General features: G+C 36.8%; 1 protein-coding gene across 1 annotated transcript in view; it reads right to left on the reverse strand.

Annotated features, from left to right (window-relative positions):
* Positions 1-3914: 3914 nt before the first annotated feature.
* The window catches only part of ATG3 (autophagy related 3), a 33419-nt gene continuing 24931 nt past the window's right edge, over positions 3915-12402 (reverse strand). Inside the window, exons 8-12 of the mRNA XM_084800878.1 lie at positions 9034-9068; positions 8748-8903; positions 7927-8054; positions 5486-5554; positions 3915-4148 (exon numbers count right to left, since the gene is read on the reverse strand). Coding sequence (XP_084657004.1) covers positions 4067-4148; positions 5486-5554; positions 7927-8054; positions 8748-8903; positions 9034-9068 — 470 coding nt within the window. The 3' untranslated portion in view covers positions 3915-4066. The remainder of the gene's footprint in view (positions 4149-5485; positions 5555-7926; positions 8055-8747; positions 8904-9033; positions 9069-12402) is intronic.

Consider the following 12402-nt stretch of genomic DNA (forward strand, 5'->3'; position numbering starts at 1 on the left):
AAGAACTCCTATGCCATCTCTCCAAATCCAGAAAAGACGTTTCAGTTCACACTGAGACCAGCATTACCTCCAAACCAAAATCAAGCAAGGCTTTAGAAGAAAACTGCAGACCAATATGCTCAGTGAGCACAGATGCAAAATTCATCAATACACTAGGAAGCTGAACTTGAGATGCATATATATATATATATATATGCAATTCACCCAGAGTGCAAAGTTGTTTCAATAATCAATGTCATTTACTAAATTAAAAAAAAGATTTCAATAAAATTAAGGAAAAACCTCAAAATTCAGAGTAACTCAGTTTAAGGCCACTCACACAAAACTACAGCCAATGCTACAGAGTTGATAAAATAATCTTTCTCAAAGATCACAAAGGCAAGTATGTCTTTTTTATTACTCCTACTTGACAGTTCCTAGACAGTTTAATAGAGAAAATGGAAACAGATTAGAAAAAAGTGAAACTATTTATTTGCATGTGACAATTTTCAATAAAGGAAGACCTGAAAGAGAATCAGCCAATCACTGGAGCTTTTAATAATTGTGGGGGAGGGGGAATTGCATCTAAGTGCGCATGTCCATCAAGGTCAGAAGAGACAACAGACCCTTTGGAGCTGGAGTTTCAGGCAGGTGTGAACTTGGGTTCTAGGCTTTTAGCAGTCAGCTTCAGAGCTATGTCTCTGCCCACCTAAAATCACTGGAATTTAGTATGACTCTAACAAGAACACACGCCATCTAGTGGCCTCTCCGATAAACATGACCAGCTACTTATCCAGTAAAATCAGTTTGGAAGATTTAGTTTGCAGAGCAATGTATATATGAATAAAAATTGCCACAATGAAACATGGTTATGTTAAATGGTTAAAAGAAAATGGAGACAGGCCTACAGCTTTATGAGATTTAAATCTTGATTTTTATACCATAACAAGGACCATAGTACATTCATTAAGTCATTACCTTCATTATAGACTGTTCTTTTTGATAAAATTCAGGTAGCAACTTAAAAAGAGAAAGGCAAAGGCATTAAAGGTAAGGTTTCATCATCCTTTACAGATGAGTGATATCCACTGTGGACATTTCTCATCCACTCATCAGTGGGACTAGACTGATTTCATTTCCAAGCTATTGTGAACTGAGCAACAATGAACCTGATATTTCCATGGCAGCCTAGAATGCTGAACATTTTTAAAAGTAATTTTATTTTTCTATTTGTTTTGGAAACTTTCTATTCAATTTCATCACTTCTTTCAAAGGGGGGTTCCCTGGGCATGTATGCATGTGTGTGTGTGTTTTGAAGTGTGCATGTACACACTTACTTAGTTGCTCACTGAGGTTGGACAACAGTGTCAGATCCTCTGGAGTTGAAGTTATAGAAAGGTGTAAGCACCCAATAACGGTGCTGGGAACTGAACACGGATCACTCATGAGAGCAGCATGTAATCCTAACATGAGCCATCTCTCCACAAAGCCCACTTTTTAATTGGGTTGTTTCTTCATGTTCAGATATTGTAGTTCTTTGTATAGTCTAGACACTAGTCTGCTGGATACAGTTGACAAGTTTCCTGCCATTCTGTTTGCTGCGTCTTCACTCCATGAGTCTTCGTTGTTGTACAGAAGTCATCTTCTGTACATGAGATCCTGTCAACTGCTGACTTTAATTCCCATGTTATTGGAGTCTACTCACAAAGTCCATACCTCTACCTACAAGTTGAAGCACCCTATTTTATCCTCTAACAGTTTCAGAGCAAACAGAAACAACTTGCAAGTAACTGGATTAAACTGGAAAAAATATTACACTGAAACCACCAGAATCAAGAAGACAAATATTGCATGCTCTGTTATGTGGATTCCAGTCTTGGATCATCTTTATGTTTAACTTGGAGTTCATGTGAAAGCCAGGTAATTACCATGAGACTCCTGGGAGTAAAAACTTTGAGGTAAGAAAATAAAATATAAAATATTGAGGGTGAAAGGTTCAAACATGGAAGGGGTAGAAGGTTTAACCTAAATGTGCTTTGAAAAAGCTATATGGGACATATCTTGCACACCAACTTTAAAAGTAGAGAAGGTAGAACAGCAGTAGCATAAAAGAATGGAAGCAGGGATGCTGACTTATGGTAGAGAAATCAGAGCCGAGGGATGGGTTAATCAAATTAAGGAAGCATAAAGAAGCCATATGGAAACCCACTATTTCATAAGCTAATTAAAAAATATAAGGGGGGAGGATTGGGCAGAGGTATTCTGCAAGGGTGGACAATACTGCTCTCAGAAGACACGAGCTCTTTACTGAAAATCTAAGTGCCAGGCACAGGATAACTCTCTTGGTATTGGCCAGGGAGTTATTGCTGTCAGGAAGGACTTGAAGCACCCAAAACAACCTGTTACGGCCACTGCTCTTGGTTGCCCAACATTACTGAATGGTAAGTCCCTATTTCGGAAGACACTTTGGTTTTCATACACTGAAAAAGCAATCTCAAACTCACCAGGAAACCTCCTCCCTGCTAGCTAGCTTTCATAGTGTTAGAAGGTGCTTATTTTAGGCTATGGGGAAGAAAAGCCATCAATGGACTTGCTACAGTACTAAGGCACCAGGAGGGCTGCACCCACTGATCCTGCAGTAGAATCAGGGGGGTTGGATTTGAGGTTTGATACAGTAACCTGGTTAAAAGCCCAAAAGGGGAAAGCTCATAGGCCTTGGGGTGGGGTAACTTATTGGTGGTGTTTCACCAAATGGTTATGTGGTCAAGCCTCCTACTTAAGATTTATGTTTACACCCACAGATTTATACTGCTCTCAATCTTGGTCAGAGAAACTTCTTTTGACATTGGGTAGCAGAGAGTAAGAGACTGTGAATGTTCAGCTGTTCTATAGCAACTTGCCCCACCAAGGTTCAGGAAGCATCATAGAAGAGTCGGCAGAAAGAGTAGGAGCTGGAAGATGCTAGATATAGCCGTGAAATGCTGTCTTCTAGATAAGGCATGGCCGATGCACACGTCACAACAGCTGTAGTTGCCTACACAAGAATGGCAGGGGATCAAGCCAGTCAAAACTCCAGCAAGGACAGGGAGGAGCTTCTAAGGCCCTATGCCTTTCAGCAGAGCTATTCGGTCACTGGCTGGTGAGGGAGGATCACTTTCCTTATGGTCAATACTAGACTCAGGTTTATTAAAATAAGGAAGATAATGAAGACATGAATTTTTGGAAGAAGACAAATTGGTGGGTCCTAGAGGGAGAGCAGGGAGTTAAGGGAGGTACTGGAAGGCAGTCAGATCAAAATACATTGTAATGTGCATGAAATTTTTGAAAGTGTTTTAAGTTAAGGAGGATGTCCTTGAATGATGAAAACAAAAAATCAAGGTAAGCCACTCCAGTTTATAGAAAGTAAGACAGAGACTGAGAGGCAATGAAGGGGTTTGAGACAAATGTTAAAAACAAAAACAAAGAATCCAAAGGTCTGGGTTCTCTTCCACAGCTTAAAGGTCCAGAAAAATCTGCTTTTTAAACTCCTTTGCCCAGATCTGTAAGCTTACACAATTAAACTAAAGATTCCCTTCAAGTCCCAGTATTCTACTGGCAATTATGCTAAAAAAAATACTCCCAAATTCTTAATAAAAAACGATCCGCAAACAGTAATAGTTCTGAGCATGCTTCTGGCATACAGTTGGCACTTCACAAACATGAAACTAGAGGCAAAGAGCAGCCGTGGGGAGAGGGCAAGACAGGGAAAGGAGTAAGAACAAAAAGAGCGCACAGTCTGGCACGGAGTACTTTCTAGAGCTAGTTCTGACACTAGGAGAGATGTTCAATCCCACTTTGACTCTGCAATTGTCCTCTGACAGGGCAAACCATTCTATAACATTTTGATGGAAAATGAAAACAGCATTTCACACTTATTTTTATTTAACAAATAAGGCTGGTAGTGGAACAGTTTTTATTTAATGCATAAACATATAGTCCCTTTATTAGAGAAATTATACTTATGGTAAGTATGGTCAATGGTCACATCTATGTATTAATTCTTTAAAAATCAGAAGCAGTAATTAGGATAGACTCTATGTCCTCTTGACTACATCGTGAAGTGTCTTGTGTAGTCATATTCTATTGTTGGAATGACAGCTTGTACAAATTTCAAAAAAATTAAAAGATACCTGAAGGTCTGTAGCTAAGGAAAATAAGATTTGTAAATAGTGTTGTTCTAAATCCATAGTAACTATTTTATTAATTTATAAAAAAAATCATAAGATCTTATATTGAGCCTATTAAATTCACCTAGTCATGCACATGTGTATCTACTTAAGAGAGGTGCTCATAACTGCCTGCCTCACTATCTACTTCAATATTTGAATTTGGAAAATCTTAATGAGAAGTTAATATATGTTGAATTACTTCAATACTTATAATGTTGTCTGTGTTTAAATTAGTATAAAACCTACTCACTTACTTTGCCTCTTTACTGCTTACAAATTTTCTAGAATTTATATGAACTTAAAACAAAACAACTATGCAAACACTGTAGTAAATGGGAAATAAATCAGATGCAAACACTTCATAAGCAACATTTAACAACCATAGAATAAGCTTTACTGTATTATTCGCATTTAATAAGACAGTGAAACTTCTTCTTCTATTGTACCTAGAAACACTGTGAGTTTACTTGTCAATAAGCAACAAAATTGTTCTGAATCACTTGTAGCATTCTAAGTTGCTACCTAGCCTTCAACAGAGGGAAAAATGTACAAATTAATGTACATCAAAATTCCAGACCTAAATCCTGTTGGACTGAAAGCTCTTGCTGTCTGTTCCAGTATCAAATCAACCCAAAGTTCCTCTGTGGAAGATGTTTTATTAGCAGCACACAGGTTATCATACTGCTAAGGCACAGGCAACCTCTGTCTCTCACTGAATGATATAGAACACAAAATTCAATACAAACCTATGTCCAAGTTAATTGAGGTTATTTGGCATGTCAATTACTGACTGAATTCTCTCTTATGGACACATGTACTTGGGAGGGCTATGACAAGTTGCTTGGACATTGATAATTTGTGTGTCAATAGGAGTATCCACCCTCGAAACTGAGCAGAAAAGCCAGAGATACTTTGCCACAGGAGAAAAATTTGCATGTTATACTTTTCTTTTAATTAACCTGTTTAACTTGGATTCTTTGCTTCAAGAAGGGTGCAGGTTGACACAACCTTAACTTTATTGTCACGTGATGGGAACACACATTGTGCTAAGTATTACCTCTGTAACAAGGTACAGGTAACTGGCATACACAGATACAAGGTCTAGCCACTGAGTATAGCCTACTTTTCATAGTAGAATAATGCATCCTAGATAAATTAAATTTTCACTAAGACTTCCATACATGAGGAGCTAAGACAAACTATAGGTTCTGTCATGAAGGTTACATTAATTTCCACAGTGAACAAGGAAAAATATGTAGAAGCCAATTGCCACTGATCATAAACATAGGTAAGGATACATATGAACGCCAAGCTCTCCCCCACCTTCAGCAACTGTCTCAATAATTTTCTTCATCACTTCAGCATGCCTGAAAGGAAACAACAAATCTCATTAGCATGGGCCAACTCAATCAAAATAGGTTTTATTTATAAACAACCCCAAAAAGCCTATTGTAATTGTAATTAATTTTTAATATAAAATAATGGAACTATAAAATATTCTTTCTCAATTGCTGAGCGATGAGGACATTTTCATTGGAGTGAGCAGCCATTTCTAAAAGTTATAATCATCACAATAAGCACAATGGCATCCATCAGCTTTCTGATAATGGAGGCAGAAACCACAGGGAAAAATCCTGCCAGATGGTAAATGTAAAGCTACTGTTGTTTGCTCTGGAAACATAGATAACAGGGTATGCAAATCAAAAAAGAGATCCCTATAATCTTATGATTTTACATGTGTGTTATTACTACAATGTGAGTGTGTGTTTGAATATGGGTATGTGCACACCATGTGGATAAAGATGAGTATGTGTGTGCCATATACATATGAGGTCATAGGACAATTTTCAGGACTCTATTCTTTCCTTCCATAGCAGGTTCCAGGCTTATGGAGCAAGAGCTTTTACCAATAAGCCATCTAGCCAGTCCCTTCAATGTTTAAATATTTATTTACCTTAGGAAAAAACTATGTGAAGAGTTCACTACAAGCTAAGGACCAGTGCCAAGTTTCTATTTCCCCCTATATTATTGAGTATTATTTATCTGAATCTACATAGAGAATCACTTTGGGTTTACATTAGATGGTACTCTCTCAAGATTTTTGTCTTATGCAGACACACAGATAATACAAGTCTCTCTTATGATGCAAATTGAGTGACATCAATCAATATGATATATAAACTAAAAAAAATCAATATACAAAACAAACAGCTCTTCATACATCTCCTAGTTTATACAATGGTATTTCAGGCCTTATGAACAACCCTTTACACAGAGAGAAAGAGCGTCAGAAAACAAGAATATATGGACTAGCACAGCCCAAGACAGGCCCTGGAAAAGCCTAAAAATGTCCCCATTTCTTATATAGGGCTTCAGATTTTTTTAAATCTTATTTCATCCTACTTCATATAATAATTATTTATTTTATTAAAATGTTTAATCTAATAATTATCAGGTACTTATTTCTTCTCAACAGAATAAAACATGTCACAGACGAGAAGCATATTCCACCCAATTAGCACCTATTAAAACATCAAACAAACAGACTGGCTCTCAGAAATGAACACCTTTAGATAATATAAATTAAAAGTAGGCCACTTGGTGATTATTATAGGCCGTGTTTTCATACGTAGAAAGGGAAGACAGAGTAAAGCTACCCACATACACTTAGCCTAAGACCTTGCATAGTGTATGTAAATGGGGAAACAGGAGAAGAAAATCAAACATGAAACTACAAAATCCCACAACCAATGAATCCTAATAAATTATATTTCACAGAAATTTTAAAATTCTTGATATAAATAAGCTAGAAAACAGAAGCAGGCTTTCCCTGGGGTGAAAAGTTCAGTAAATAAGAAGACTGTGTAAAGTAAGAGGGGAACATCAACAGTTTTTGGCTTTGGTAGTTTTCTGAGGCAGGGTAGCCCAAGATGGGATAGAATTTACAATCCTTCTGTGCCTCAGCCTCGGGAATTACAAGTGTAAACCACCATGCTTGCCTAAGCAATTTTTTTTCTTGGAAAACTCTTACCTAATTTTTCAAGAGATTATCAGCATTTTCATGAGTCTTTTTCAGTAAATCATGAATATTACTTGTTAAAAATTACTAATCCAAAGAAACAAGCATGCTGCTTTTTTTTGTAAGGACCATTTAAAAAAATCGTTTATCTAGGTTCAGCTTGACTTTACTTGGACACATGAAAACACACTGACATAGAGAAAATGCCAAAGGACAAAATTCACTTGACTTGGGACGGCTAAAGAAAAACTTCCTAAGTGAAGGGAAAAGGAGTATAGGACTCACCTTCTTCTTCCACTAAGAACAAGAGGAGATAAGCAGGCCACCAGAAGCACAAAGTGAACCTTATACTCCACAATCATGTAAAGGTGCACTCACAACACTGGATGCCAGTCTAAAAGATGAGTGCAGTGAGTTTACAGCATAACTGCCTAAGCTACTGGCTAAAATGAGAAAGGTCAACAGATCTAGTCTCTAACTAAACATAGAAAACTAAAACAAAAATTTTAATACTACATTTAAAATAAATCAGAGGTGATTATTTTCCTTTCTCTTAGATATTTACTAAGCACAAGAAATTTCTAAAGATGAAAGAGAATTTCATTTACAAAGTAAAATTTTCTGTTACACATCCCCAAGTAATAAACTCATGAAGTCGACACACACCAACAACATATACACTCTCTCTCTCTTTCCCCATACACATATGTACACCCAGACCTGCATGGGTGAACTGAACACATAGGAGGTGGTGGGAGATGAGGGTGGTTTTCAATGGTCACTGTTTTCTTCACATGATCTTGACTGATGTCTTCATACATGTGCTCAACTGTTAAAGGCTGCCGTTGCTGAAAGCAGAAAAAAATGCTCTGAAACCACTATTTAAGCTTTTGACCTATACCTGTTTATACACATTTATTCTCTATATCACTTGCAATTTATAATTTCAGATTATTTGGAATGACCAGATTGCTTGAGAAAATATTCTAAACACTAAGGCTCTATATAACAGGAGGTAACACTTAATGTTAAAAAAGATGCCACAAAAAGATGTTAAACATTTTAAATTTTTAAGAATTTATTCCTTAGGCCCACTTCATTTTTTGCTCCCTTTTGACAATCATTAAATGACAAGGTAAGTGAGTTGATCTTATTTTAATTATTCTTTGACTCAATATTAGCAGAATAAAAAATGATAAGGGAAATAGCATATGACACAATCATTTTGTAAATGTTTACATACACCACAGATGTAATCTTGACAAAATATAAGGAACTATACAGAGTGCAACTTCTTGCATTTTGAAGCAATAAACTTAGAGGAAAAGTGTCCATATGCAAGATGTCATTTGTATTTAATACTCAGCACTGTCACACTAAATAATTTATTCTAAATGTGAAACAAGTTCAATAATCATAAAACTGCAAAAAATGACTTCAAAAATGTAAAAGACCATATGTACTCATGGATCTAATAAAGAAATTGAATTAAATCCACCAATTTAAGTTGGTATTTACGTTCTATTTCTTTGTATCTTTACCTCATCATAGCCAAACAACCATAGCCGTGGTGTCTGGTAGTATTTGTCATATGTGATGTACAGGTCATAAGTTCTCGTCTGCAAAATAGCATCTTCTCCTCCAGCATCAACTTTAGCTTTACAAGCCTCCACTATCTTCCTTGTGTCTAGAGTGGCCTGCCACACAACAGAGGAAAAATATTTAGAGCCATTAAAAATTATTCTGTGAGACCATTATCATTATAAAAACATTAACTCTCAAGTTCATTGAGAAAAATTATCTTAAAAACACATCAAATTTACAAACCTCATCTGTTTCCAACAATCCACTCTCTTCATATTCTTATATGAAAAAGAAAAAAAAACATTAGCTGAGTTAAACTTAAAGTTTCAAGCTTAATCTTTTTAGTTTGATATATTATCAGCAAAGTAGCAAGAGCTTTTCTTTCTTTTTGAAATTTAGTAGACAGATTTGCTCTCACTATAGAACATACAATCTCAGTGTAAGATTTTTCTATTCTTCTTATCATACCACAGGCTTTCACCTTAGCACTTAGAGTACTTTTCAGGCACTCTCAGACATACCCCAGTGGCACGACATGCCCTTTGAGGCCATTATTAAGTAAATAAGCCTTACTTGAACACAAGCACTGTGAAAACATGACAATGGCCTTGATGTCTGCGATGCTTACAAGTGACAGCTAATTAGCACACAGCATAAATACAGTGGACAAAGGGATGACTTATGTATCATGGATAAAAGACACTGGGCAGCATAAAATGTCATGGTTTTACTCAGAAAGCATATAATTTAAAGGTTAAAACTGTCCCATTTCTGGAATTAATTTCACATTCAATATTCTCAAGCCACAGCTAACTGCAGGTAACTGACCACTGAAGTTACATGGTAACAACTGTAGCTAGCTGCCTACAATGTGTTCTTTAAAGTTGTGACTTCCGTTCCACTGTGCCTAGAGGTGCATTACTAGTTTCCACCTTAGTGGACTCATAGGCCATTAATAAACCAGTGTAGCTTATTCCTGCACCCTGGGAACACTTACTTTCCTTGACTTTCCTTTTCTAACATGTATTCTCTGTGTGCAGACATGAATACCTAACTTTATTTTGCAAATTCACTGGATGACTAATGGGCACTACCAATCATATATGTAAAACTGACCTGACTCCTTTAAAGCTAATTGCTCTCAGTTAATGGCATTTCTCCAGATATTCATGTCAAAATAATTTAGTCACATTTGACTACCTTGTCTTTCACATTTCACATCTAATCAAGCATCAAATCTCTTTGGTTCCATCCACAAAATATTCCCAGAATTCTGTTTCTCACTGCTATCAATGTTATAAACCTAGTTACTAATTTTTTTAATTTAAATTTATTTATTTTGCCTATGTTATCAAAAAGAGATTCCTATTGTCTTTTTTTTTTTTTTTTAACTATATGTCTACTCTTGTTCATCAAGTTGACTGCATATGGAACTAACTAAAATCAAAATGGCTGGGCACACCTGTGAGAGATTTTTTTTTTCCTAATTAAATAACTTCTAATCCATATCTTTGAGGTGGGAAGACACACCTTTAATCAGAGTCACACCTTCTGCTGACAGTCTATATAAAGGAAGCCGTTTCTTTTTGCCTGTTTGTTCTTACCCTCACTAGCAAGCCCATTGGCATGAGAGCCTACTTCTCCAGGACTCTGATGTTCGCTGAAGATAAGCTGAGACGTGCAGCCTCATGGACTGAACAACTAACTACTGGATTCTTGGCTCTTCTGTTCATAGGCAGCCATTGTTGGGTTAGCTGGACTAGCCTATAAGTCATTCCAATAGATCTTCTGTGTGTGTGTAGATTTTCATTATTTGTTTCTATCTATCTATCTATCTACCTACCTACCTACCTGTCCCCTTTATAATATAAACACACATATGTGCGCATATATGCATATATATGTGTATAAATATATATATGTATATATATATGTGTGTGTTTGTGTGTGTGTGTGTGTGTGTATGTTCTGTAAGGTCTGTTACTCTATAGAACCCTGACCAATACAACCCCCAACGTCATAGTCACATTGATTCTGTTAATATGTTAACTGGTCGTTTTCCTTAGAAAACTGCTTCAGTAGCTTCTACTCTTCAGTTAGCACACTGTACCGTCGGGCTTCCAGGTACTGTTCTGACTCCACTGTCTACCATCTTCTCACTCTTCTCTAGCTCTGGAACACTTTATGTACGCCACACACGCTCCCAGCTCAGGACCTTTGCAGTCCTCTCCAACATAAACAGTCTGTTTACCAACTTCACTGTAAGTACAGTCTCAAAATACTTTCCTTGATCAACTTAGCAAAATATTGAAATAGTACTCCCCAAGACACCATGGTCTCTTGTCTCGTCTTTCTTAACACCAAAACAGCTAACACGTTATATATTTCATTTTATCTATTTTCTGTTTTATTACCTAGTTTAAACTGGAATCCAAGAGATCATGTCTGTTTCTCCAGCATTAAACTATATCTCAACACATATTTGAAAAATATGAATGTGAGGTCTCGAGAGTTACAATGACACAGTAATACTTAACAGATGTGCGAACTAATAAAAGGCCTAATGGAAGACATAAAAGTTAAAGAAGAAAAATCAATGTCATTGAAATAAAGTGAGGAAAAAATAAGAGGATGTGCTTAACCCAAACAATACAGAGACACTAAATACTAAATATTTAACAAGAAAGTCAGGGCATGGTAATAGAAATTCCTGTACCTGTTTTTAACTATCTGAGACTTCATTTCTATTAAAGACTAATTAAACAGAAGGTGCTGGAGAGGTGGCTCAATGGTTAAGGGTACTGGCTGTTATTGCAGAGAACCAGGGCTTAATTTCCTGTTCCTATATGGTGGCTCACAATTTATCCATAACTGTAGTTCCAAGGGATCCAACACCTTTTTCTAGTCCCCATGGGAACTTCATGAACATGATGCACATTCATATATGCAAGCAAAACACTCATACACATAAAATAAATAAATATAAAAAGATAAAGTGGAAATTTTGAATAGTCATGAATTTGGAAGGAATTCTATTACTCCATTATACTTTGGATCTGAACCACCATCCAATACAGGTTTGTGTTTTGAGTGTTTCCTTCTGACAGCAGTGTTTTGGGAGGCTGCGACACCTTGAAGAGGTAGGGTTTCTTTGAGGAGCAAGTCAGCAGGAGAGTGCTTCTGAATGCTAGAGCTTCGCCCTGGTTTTAGCAGCTCTGTTTCCTAGTCTGCTGCGTGTGAACAGCCGTTTGCCACATGTTCCTTGCATCATTAACAGGGTCAGCTCCACCATGTCCTTCCCACTAATGATGAGCTGACAGCTTTCAAAGCTGAACTAAGCTACACGTTTCCTCCCGTGCTTCTGTCATCTACCATGCTGATGTGAACGTAACCAAAACAGCATCCTGTTAGAATGGTTGTTGTTGCTCCTTTGTAATAATGATTCCTTAATATACGCCCTTGCTCTTTCAAATCCATGCCTCTTTACTCATTAACTGCTGTTCTTGCACGCAGCAACAACTATAAATATCAAAATATAAACTGCGTTCATATTATCGTTCTCCCCTGCCCCGCCCCACACACTTCGGTAATATTTCCCGAGTCTGAGCTGCG

The sequence above is a fragment of the Acomys minous genome, assembly GCF_964271855.1.
Source record: "Acomys minous genome assembly, chromosome: 11".
Lineage (NCBI taxonomy): Eukaryota > Metazoa > Chordata > Mammalia > Rodentia > Muridae > Acomys > Acomys minous.